The 11819-nt window shown below is 32.9% G+C and overlaps 1 protein-coding gene across 1 annotated transcript; it reads right to left on the bottom strand.

Annotated features, from left to right (window-relative positions):
• On the bottom strand, nt 1-11814 carry LOC145324622 (uncharacterized). The gene is made up of 11 exons (XM_080167203.1): nt 11808-11814; nt 11570-11647; nt 11106-11165; nt 10590-10662; nt 10264-10323; nt 9204-9271; nt 8402-8449; nt 5740-5828; nt 5176-5252; nt 873-953; nt 1-127 (listed from the first exon to the last, which is right to left on the bottom strand). Exons 1-11 carry the CDS (start codon nt 11812-11814, stop codon nt 52-54), a joined length of 717 nt encoding a protein of 238 aa, XP_080023329.1. The 3' UTR covers nt 1-51.
• Between the last annotated feature and the right edge of the window lie 5 nt (nt 11815-11819).

Raw genomic sequence — 11819 nt, 5'->3', positions numbered from 1 at the left:
TTAATAGATAGATGGATAAAAAGTTATACAGATAGATCGATAAATAGATATCTAGTTATATTGGTTTTCCTGAGCCGAATGTAGTTCATTTTCTTTTACACAGAGATGCCAGGCTGATAACTTTAATCTAAACAGAGAACAAACATACATTAACAAGTATAGAGTGTCAGAATAGTTTTTTTATCGTATTATAGACAGCATTCCGCGGATAATTAATAATTGTAAGATTAAAATCAGTTTTGCTAGACCCGAGGCCATTGCTTACAAAATTGTTGTTAATTTTATAATTTTTAATTTATTATCCATAGAAAATTGTCTATATGAGGCTGCTAACATGATTTTTCAACATGGTTCAGAACCGGTTCGAATCCAGCAAAAAATAAACGGTTTGTAAGCCATACTGGATATTATTTTAAAATTAAATTTGTACATGAATTTGATGTTGTTAAGTTGCTTAAATGTAAATGCAATCTTTAAATTAAGAATAAAAAAAGATTAGATGGAAATTTAGGGAACTTTCTCTTTAAGTGCATAGCGAGCATTGAACCCCCTCCCCCCCGCCCCCTTATTTTCGAAATAACTTGAAAATAAGGATAGTTGTATGCCTAATCCCTAGGGGCCTCTACCTGCGGTGCCCTAACCCTACGGGGATACCCTGTACCCAATATAACCTAACCTAACCTGACCTTATCTGAAGTAATAAACAAACAAACCAAAAACTATTTTCAAATTATTTCAAAAATAGGGGTTGGGCACTTTTGCATGGAGGGGTGAGACATTGGGCTGATTATTACACTTGTCCCCAAAGTTTTTTTAATAACGTTTTCTTATTGGTTTTGTTAAGTTGGACTTTACCGCCGCCAATTATGTACCTTGGAGCCTGCAGCATACCCAGAACCATCCGCTGGCATTCCAGGAATCCATTGTATACTGTCACAACAAACCTTTTCTTTCTAGAAAAAGAATAATTATATTATTATATCCATTGTATACAGTCACTACAAACCTTTTCTTTCTAGAACAAGAATAATTATATTATTATATCCATTGTATACAGTCACAACAAACCTTTTCTTTCTGGAACAAGAATAATTATATTATTATATCCATTGTAAACAGTCACTACAAACCTTTTCTTTCTAGAACAAGAATAATTATATTATTATATCCATTTTAAACAGTCACAACAAACCTTTTCTTTCTAGAACAAGAATAATTATCTAAATTAATTGAAAAATAAATAAAAAGATAGATGGATAAAAAGATGGATTAAAACCGGTTCTCAGCCATACTGAAAAATCATGTATTAAAGACAATTTTCAACGAATATTTAAGTAAAAATCTTTTAATCTTATATTCTTTCCTTCTAATATCCGCGGACAGCTGTCTATAATACGTTGCAATAAATAACTAAAAACCTTTCTTTATCAGTGGACAACTGCCTATAAAAGATAACCGCAGATAATTCATATCAAGGAAAACAATTAATAATTACAAAAATACATTGTATTTTCCTCCTTATTTTAATCATTTGATTAAATATGAAGGAATTTATAAATTAACATTAATCTAAGTTGAAACATGGATGAAAACATCTATAGAAACAATGCTCAACATAACAGACAGTCAGACAAAAAAAAATAATCAACATTAACATTTGATTATAGAGATGTTTTTGCTTATAATCATTACGCTTATGATTCTAGAAACTCTATTTTAAAGTTCAAAATCGATAGGACAATTTAACATGCTTTAAGAGCTATCCGTTATTGAGTGAACGACCCTAAAAGTAGAGATGCTTCTTTAACTAAGATAACATACTTCAAAATAAGAAAATTGTAACATAGCATAACATTTGAAGGAAAACTTTAAAAAATATATTAATTATAGATTGGTTTGTAAAATCCTAAATTATCAGAACTTTTCAACAAATAATTCTAATTTACAAAGAAAGCAAATTTTATTGTTCATCGTCTTATCCCTTAAGATCTCTTAATGAGGGTTTTAAGTACAATTCTTAACCCTTAACGGTCGGGGGGGGGGGGGGGGCGTTGAACGCCCCCCCATCCGGTTTTTTCTATCTCATTTTCTGTGTGTGAAAGATAAAGAGCCCAAACTGCGTGACTTTTTAAGTTTGGGTATGACACATAACCGAGAGTTGGAATTTTTTGAATATCTCCATCCTGGCGGGCACAGGATGCCAGCAAACCTGGTAGGGTCATCCAGGTAAAGAGAAAAAATATTTTTTTGACTTAAAAAAAGCATTTTATCTTACCAAAATACTAAAATATCCTCTAGTAGTACATCCTCATATTAAATACAGGTGTTCAAGTCTATTTCAGGTTCCAGGTATGATCCTGCAGGTCCTGATCCTTCAGGTCTCCAGAAATCTTTAAATGGCTCCTGTGGCCTCAATTTTTGACTTAGAGACTTCAAATTTAAAACTTAAGCTTTTGTTACATGTCTACATAACGTATTAAAATTTCATAAAGATCCGCCGCCGTTTTCCCGCCGACCGCCGACTGCGGCGGCTGGCAGCTGCCAAGTACAGCTGCGGCCGCTGAAATTTATATTTTGATATTTGAAATATAAAATTTACATAAAGATTAACATTTTCTGAAAAAAAATTTTATTCTAGCTTAAAAAATAAAAAAATTACAGCCGTTTGAAATTTTTAAGTAAAAAAGGACCTAAAAACAAAGGTTGTTAAATAAAAGGGTGAAGGAAGCGAAAATTGACCTTGACTTACTTAAGGTCGGAAATTCATCATAACACAGGGGACTTACACAAAAAATTTTAGCCCTCTAGCTCTAATAGGAACTGAGATAACATGGGGGGGCGTTGAACGCCCCCCCCCCCCCCCCCCGACTGATTAAGGTGCGGCAAGGGGCCCGACTGTAAAGGGTTAAAGTACTTAAGTAGTTTACTTATACATAGTACGTAAAATTGGTTATTTTATTTTTAAGATTAGTGTTAAAGGGCGAATATAGTTTCAATATGATATGAGCTTATATGAAAGGTGCCATTACATACTTTTAAAATATCTATGTTAATTTTTAAAAATCAAAAAAATCCTTAAGTAGATTTTGCAATTTTTGCTTTTACTTCAACATATGATAAATGAGAAAGTCAACAAAATCGTTTATTTTACCCCTTTACAAGACTTTTTTTGACTAGTTATCTTAAGTTGAATTGATTATTACATTGGCATGCATCTTAATTGATAATTAAAGTGTTTATTTTTTTTATATTATATACTATTTTATTGATTTTTTAAAAAGCATAAAATAATTTGCGTCAATTTGCGTCCGGAGTAATTACTAGGGTAAATAATACGTTTTAAAGTTTTTTTTTCTGTATAAAGATCAATGATTAATTCTTGATGATATAATTACCCTAGTACGCATTTTTCAACACACAAAAACAAACGCACCGATCGCCAGATTTTCTCAAGAAAAAAATATAAGAAAAAAAACACTATTCACCTATTATTTTTGTCCTCTTTAAATTAATTATAACAATTACCATATAATTTTCATACTTACATGAAATAAAATTTCTCCTGTAAAGGTTTTTTTTTAAAAGTAAAATTCATATACTTTACACTTTGTTGGGGAATATTGTCAAGGAAGAAACAATCCACAATACAAAAAAATAGATTGATAACTGGTTTCCACTTTTATTACAACTATCATTTAACGAAAGCTTTTTAATTCAACCTTAAACCGAAGCCTTGTGTGATGCTAGGGTGTTTGGAGTTCTTAGGGAACCACACTTATTACATAAATTTATCCTGAGAATGTTCAGGTTTTAAGCTATAACAGACTTATACATTTGGATATGTCAATATCTTAAAGTTACTTATAATCTATGGAATTGCACGGTTTTTTGAGCCCATATTATATTCAACCTATATTCGCCCTTTAAAGTATTGTTGTATAAGAAACTAATATATATCGGTAACGTAATAATACGATTACATCTAAAAGTAGCGAAGCTCTTTGAAACGATAAACTTAACACTAAGAGCATAATAAAGACTAGGGTTACAGACCGACAGAAGGACAGTACAGATAGTAAAGCAGACTGACATGAAAGTTTATAGAGTAGCAGTAAAGTGTAATACAGTAATCCATATATAAAAGTAACAGGATGCCTATCTGCCTGTTTGTCAGGAAGGAACAAGGTAACCACTGAACCAATATGGTTCTCCTTTGCAGTGAAGCTTCTTATAGGTCCAAGAAAGGTTTAAAAGGGAAGGATACTTCACCAACTTGACTTAGATACTCATATTTACATATTATAGTGACGAATGGTTGGACAAACGAACATTTCGTAATTATAGAATAGATACGCTACAAACAAAACTAATATATTTCTGAAGTGTCAAATTAATGATAATTAAGTGCTTTTCCATTGTTTTTCTTATAAACCTTTTGATTTATAAATTTATTACAAATTTGAGACTCTTCAAGTCATATGAATGCAGTCATATTAAGGTGGTGGGGGGGAGGGGGGTACACTTATATGAAATGAAATTTAGTATCAAATTTTGCCAGGACGTTTAGGCTTGTTGTTATAGTTACAAACCTAATTATTTCACCCCCCCCCCCCCCTCCTAAAAAAAACAGCTTAATATCTTTAAACATAAGCGCTCAGGACTCATAATTTTAACCTCTAAGAGTATTTTAAAAGACAAATACTTTTTTTGTAAAGACAGACAGACACACATACAGTGCCTCTCTCTCTAAGAGTAGTTTCTGTACTAGATATGACCAATAGTTTGTTGTAAAGACACTCCAACAGACAAAACGTCTTATAGAGTAGCTCGCTACTAAAAAATGACCAATACCCGACATAAGCTTGTTGTGTAGACAAACCAACAGATATGCAGGTCAATACCCTATATAAGCCTTTTATACAGACCGACACACAATACCTTGTAGAGTTGCTACGCTAAGACTAAAATGGACCCGATATAAGCTTGTTGTACAGACAAACAGACAGTATCTTGTCAGGGATTTCAAGGGATAAGACAATGGCCGATAAATTGATGTTCATCCCCAATCATGATACACAAAATTACTCCTTCTGCAAATGACAATTGGACACTCAACTTAATGAACCAACCAATCAAAATTCAATAAAATTCTCTAAAAACTTTGGGGACCAATACCTGACATAAGCTTGTTGTACAGCCTGTATCAAATGTGAGTAGATATCTTCGAGCACTGAGGCGTGGGTCATCAAAGACTAAAAAAGAGAAGAATAAACTGTAAAACTATTCAGTTTAATGGAATATCTATATGTATTTTCATAGCCAAATACCAAAAACAATATTCTATATTCATATAATAAATCATATTATAAGCAGAGGGGGAGTAAAAAAAACTACAGCCCCCTTGACATGGATCAACACCCCCCTGATATAACCCCCTAAACAGCCAAGGGAACCGGGTGTCAAGGAAAAAAGTCACACCCCCTTCGTCAATTTACCAAATAATAAAAACTTTTTTCACTTTTCATTTAGTGGGGGGGGGGGCACCAAGAGGGGTAAATCACCCCCCCACCCATTGACAATAAAAATACACCCCTCCTATTATATATAATACACCTACCTTAAGCTCAAACCTCTCTCGATTTTGAGTCAAGGAGGGGGGTCAAAATTTTCGGATCTGCATCACCCCCCCCACCCCCTCCCCTAGCAAAAACGTCTGCACGCCAATGATTATAAGTATACCTGCATATGAGATGACTCTTTCATTTCTAGAATAAGGCCCAAGCCTAGTAGTACATCTTTTCTGCCCAAATTAACTGAAGATCCCAATTCTAAAATTGAAATTAACAATTAGGTCTAAAAGTGCGAAGCTGTAAGAATGGATGCGTGGATTTTATGACAAGGGAAAAAATGTCGTCAATTTAAGATGCTATTTCCCCTGTAATTTATTGGTCAGGTCGAATTTATCAAGTAGGAGGGGAGGATATGGGGTAAAGGGAGGGCGGAGATCGTTATTTTAGCCCAACACAATTTTTTTCTGATATTCTGGTGTAATTTTTACATGATATTCTGGTGTAATATCTAAGTAATAATAAATTCATTGCTGTAAGAAACTTTTTTTATTTTAAAGTTAGTATACTTTTCAAAAAATACACTATTACATAAAGATATATTTCGATTTTAACAATCATTTTTAATTCATCTTGTCTCTTGTAGGAGTTAATCAAGCAATTTTAGCTTGGTCGTTTTAGACTTTCAAAGTAACAATAGATTAGCGAATTCAATAATTGTATATAGTCGTTACATTGAATTAAAAAGTTTGGACACAAATAGTCTGAACAATCCAAGATTAAATAAAAGTACCCAAAGTGTTTAATCTAACGAATGAGATAAAATTTTGGGTAACATTATAATCTAAATTTACAGTCCAATAAATATTAAATGAAAATCATCAATAATCTATTTATCCTTATAATAAAGTAACAGGATGTTTGTTTGTCTGTGTGTCTGTGTGTTTGTCTGTATGTTTGTACCGAAGGATCGATAACCGCTGAACCGATCGGGTTCTCCTTAACAGGGTCCCGGGAAGGCTTACAACTCAAACCCCCCTAAAAATGAAAAATCCCCCCCCAAAAAAATAAAATTTGTTAAAAAATTTTCTTTAAAATCAAAAACACGAACACTTAGTTTAATAAAACCTCTTGGGGAAAAGCCCCTAGAGGCTAGGGGCTATAGGCTGTTAATAAAGTAACATGATGTTTGTTTGTCTGTGTGTTTGTCTGTATGTTTGTACCGAAGGATCTTGCTAACCGCTTAACCGATCAGGTTATCCTTAACAGGTTAACTTCTCATAGGTCCCGGGAAGGTTTATAACTATTTTCTTGGGAAGTGGGCCACCCCCAACCCTCCTTAATATGAATAATCCCCCCCCAAAAAAAAATTTTCGCCCCCCCTAATTTTTTTTTACTTTTTCTTTTAAAATCTAATAAGAAATTGAGTTATTAAATTCGACTCTTTCCTCCTCAAGTGCTCCTAGAGGCCTCTAGGGGCGTAGCCGCTAGTTTAATGATATAGTAGTATAGAATTACAATTTGATTTCTTGCGAAGTATATAATACATTTCTCTAATGAGTTCTTAAAAAGTGTTTTCAAATAAAAATTCTATGAAAATTTAAAAATCCATTGAATATTATTGAAGTATATCATTATAATTTTATTTCTCGAGAAGTATATAAATACTAGTAGCTACGCCCCCTAGAAGCCTCTAGGGGCACTAAAGGTAGGAGGGGGAAAAGTCGACCTCATCCCATTTTAAATTTGAGTTTCAAATTAGTAAAAAATTATTGTTTTGGGGGGAGGGGGGTGAAGACACCCTACCCAAAAATAGTTTAAAACCTTCCTAGGATCTAAAAGAAGCTTCACTGTAAAGGAGAAGATTATCGGTTCAGCGGTTAGCAAGATCCTTCGGGACAAACAAAAAACGCTTACTACTTTATATAATTGGATTGCTCTAATGCAGGGATCAAAAGGGATAAGACAATATCCGAAAAATTGATGTAAACCCTAAATGATGATACAAAATTACCCAATCTTTAGATTATAATGGTGAACTTAATGAACCAACCAATTAAGATTCAATAAAAGTCTCCAAAGTTGTTAAGCCAGCAAAAGGAAAACGTTATTATAAAACTTTGTGGACTAGTGTAATAAACAGCCCATTGTCCACTCTCTCTCTGGGATGTACATAATTTTATCGGTCATTGTTTTATCGCTTTAGATCCCTGATTAACGAATTTACACACAAAAAAATCTAAAAGGATAACGCAATGGACGATAAATTGATATAGATATCCAATTATTGATTAACAAAATTTCCCCATGTGTAGAGTCGATAAAGATTTTAGTCTTTCCCAGGTAAAATTAACAAATTGAAACTTGAAATAACCTTTAAAAAGTATATAATTATAATTTTATTTCTGGATAAAATATTATTCTAATGAGTTCTGGAAAAGTGTTTTCAAATAAAAATTCAATGAAAATTTGCTAATTGCGTGTCTATTAAATTAGCATTTTATGGAAAACTAATTAGTTCGAATATTAAAACTATAGTTGTACAATTAATAAATTATGGTTTGATTAGCTTTGTTTTATTGGATGTTATCATCCTTGTTTTTAAAGTACAGCTTTCAAACCGATTAATATCCGCTGGATCAGAACCAGTACTCGGCCATACTGAAAAATCAAGTATAGCATCGTATACAGACAATTTTCCACGAAAATTAATATGAAAATCATAAAATTAATACCAGTTTAATAAGCCCAGGCTAACAAAACTGGTTTTAATCTTATAATTTTTTAAAATTAATATCAGCGGAAAGCTGCGATGCGATAAACAACTCCATTACCTGATTTAGAGGAGAGATCTTTAGACGAGGAACTTACAGCTGGGAAACCTAAATAAAAAAAGAATACACAGGGACATATTGTCAGGATAAGATAATAAATTATTAATTGTACTTCCCCAATTAGAACAATAATTTTAGTTACTGTGCTATTAAATGATATTGATATGTAATTTTCCACGATTCCTTGATACTAACATGTGGATTTTTAAATATTTTAGAAAATAGCTTTGCTACATGCATATTAAAAAATCAAAACAATTGATATATCTATCTGTCTATCTGTCTGTCTGTCGGTTGGTCAATTCATCTATCTATCTACCTGGAAGACTACTATTACTGTGTTCTGTATTATGAACCACCGAACTAGATTCCAGAGCTGATATCTATCTATCTATCTATCTATCTATTATATATAATAGGTTAACTCACAAACAAAATATGAATTTTACATATTTATTGAGACATTACAAATTGTTTCGTGCATGTTTGCACTCTTCAGATGTCAATGTAAAACTAAAGTTTAAAATAATTCAAAATTTAAAGGATTTCTACAAATATTTTAGAAGATTTTTTGAACATAATATTTTTAAATCTATATATCTATATAGATATATCTATCTATCTATCTATCTATCTATCTATCTATCTATCTATCTATCTATCTATCTATCTATCTATCTATCTATCTATCTATCTATCTATCTATCTATCTATCTATCTATCTATCTATCTATCTATCTATCTATCTATCTATCTATCTATCTATCTATCTATCTATCTATCTATCTATCTATCTATCTACCTGGTAGACTACTATTACTCTGTTCTGTATTATGAACCACGCCACTAGATTCCAGAGCTGATTGATACCTTAAAAAATATATAATACTAGCGGCAACCCCCCCTAGAGGCCTCTAGGGGCACTTGAGGTAAGGGTCAAGGTTATAAGTCAACACCTCCATCCCACTTTCCATTTTATTAAAAATATTTTAGGTGTGATTTCTCTTAGAATTGTGGAGTTAATTTCCCACCTTCCTTGGGCCTATAAGACGCGAGTGGTTAGCGAGATTGACATCCTGTTCCTTTTACATAGGGATTATTTCATTCACGCCTATTTTCGGTGGGAAAATATCTTAATTTTTTTTTTACAAAAATGATGCATGGTTACAATCTTTCCAGTATGGCTTCGAAACTGATTAATATCTGCTGGATTAGAACCGGTTCTCAGCCATATTGAAAAATCATGTATCGTATCGTATTATATCCAATTTTTACGGACATAAAAGTGTATAATTATAACATTAAAACCAGTTTTGTTAGTCAATTACTTTCATAGGCGTCCAAGTGGGGGGGTAATGGGGCGATTACCCCCCCCCCCAAACGAATTTGGGGGTGCCGTAGGCACCCCCAAAATTTTTTTCATTTTACCCCCCCCCATTTAAAATTTACCCCTACCCTGGGGGTGCCATAGGCACCCCCAACCATTTAGGAGGGGGTATTTACCCCCCCCAAACAATTTTGGGGGGGTAAATACCCCCCCCAAAATAGAAAATCTCTAACAAAAAAAATTTTTGCGCGCTTCGCGCGCATTTTTAATACTAAATTTTTGATAAAATTTAAATTACCCCCCCCAAAAATTTTACCCCGGGGGTAAATTTTGGGGGGTAAACAAATTTTACCCCTGCCAACAGATTTCAGGGGGGGTAAATACCCCCCCCCAAGCAAATTTTACCCCCGGGGTAAAAATTTTGGGGGGGGTAAAAAAAATTTGCGCCATTTTACCCCCCCCAAAACCGAATTACCCCCCCCTTAAAAAAATTTTACCCCCCCCCAAAATAAAAAGCTTGGACGCCCCTGATTACCTTCGTTGTAAATTACAAAGACTTCCATAATCGGGGTAATCAATATTTGAGGACAAACGCCTAAAATATAATATGATGATCATTTGTATGTCTATCTGGTTGTTTTTCTGTCATTATGTCCATCTATCCATCTATTTATTAATCTATCAATCCATCTATCTAATTATCAACCAATTCATCTAACAATCTATCTATCCATCCATTTATTTATCTATCTATCAATCCAGTTATCTTTCTTTACAACTATCTATCCATCTGTTATTCTACATTTATCTCTATCTGTCCATATATCTATATACATATATATATCTATCTATCTCTATTACCTATTAGACTGATTATTAACCAAACTATTGATATTAGAGCTACAGCTAGGGTAGGATGGAAAACAACCAGAATCTAAAAAAAACAGTATATCCAATAGTGGTAAAGATTAGATAGAGCGAGAATGTTTAAATAATTGCTATCATAGTATAAAAAATTTGCATGTTAAAAAAATACGGACGTTAGGTAAATTTTTTCGAGTTGCTTAAGCATGCTTCGGTTTCTAAATTGTACAAAAAAAAACAACGATTGCAAACGTTGAAAATTTCAGGAATTTAAATTGATTTAATGATGTATATCCATAAAGATGAAAGTTTATTTTCGATATTAATCCTTCTGTAGATTAAAATCATTAGTTAAAAGTTTGGACAATTCTAGTTTGGAACCCAGCAAATCATAGTTCAGTAAAAGTACCCAAAGCCAACGAATACAATAACGAGGTTATAAAACTTTGGGTACCAGTGTAATTTACAGTACAATGTCACGTCCCTCCCTGAAAAATGTATCAAAAAAAAGACCTGAAAAAGAAGGATCCCTTTCAAATAGTCCCCCGCCCCCAGCTGCAAATCCAAAGCTTTCTAGAAAATTATATTAGTTAATGTTTACATGTTTTGTCTGTCTATCTGTCTGAACACATGTCTGTCCATCTGTCTGTTTATATGTCTGTCAATCTATCTGTCAGTCTGTCTGTGTGTCCAGCTATATGTCTGCAAGTTCATTTGTCTATCTTTCTGTATGCCAGTTCATCTATCTATCTTTTTGTTTGATCATATGTCTATCTTTCTGTATATCTACCTGTTCATCTGTCTATCTAACTGTTAGTCTATTTGTATGTCCGTTTATTTTTTTGGTATCAATCCATTTAGTCCTGCTTTTTAATTTGTATCTTTATGGTTTTATTTATCTATTTACCATCAGTATCGGAGGCACGGAAAGAACCTTAGAGCATCCAAACTGTCTATACATCTATCTATCTATATACCATCAGTATCTGAGGCATGGAAAGATCCCAATGAACATCCAAACGATGATCCCAAACTGGTGTCACTACACTTCTGCCCTCTGATATGTCAATACTTTTTAAAAAGGATGATAAAATCCGTAAAAAATGTCAAAATTAGCAAGTCAAATTTGTATACATCCTTTATGATGATAAAGAACCCTTCTGTAGATTAAAATTATTGGTTGAAAAGTTTCGACACAACTAGTTTTAAACAAACTAATCATTTCTT

The sequence above is a fragment of the Acartia tonsa genome, chromosome 7 (genome assembly GCF_053477335.1).
Source record: "Acartia tonsa isolate MP-2025a chromosome 7, ASM5347733v1, whole genome shotgun sequence".
Lineage (NCBI taxonomy): Eukaryota > Metazoa > Arthropoda > Copepoda > Calanoida > Acartiidae > Acartia > Acartia tonsa.
This window is presented reverse-complemented; position numbering and strand designations above follow the sequence as displayed.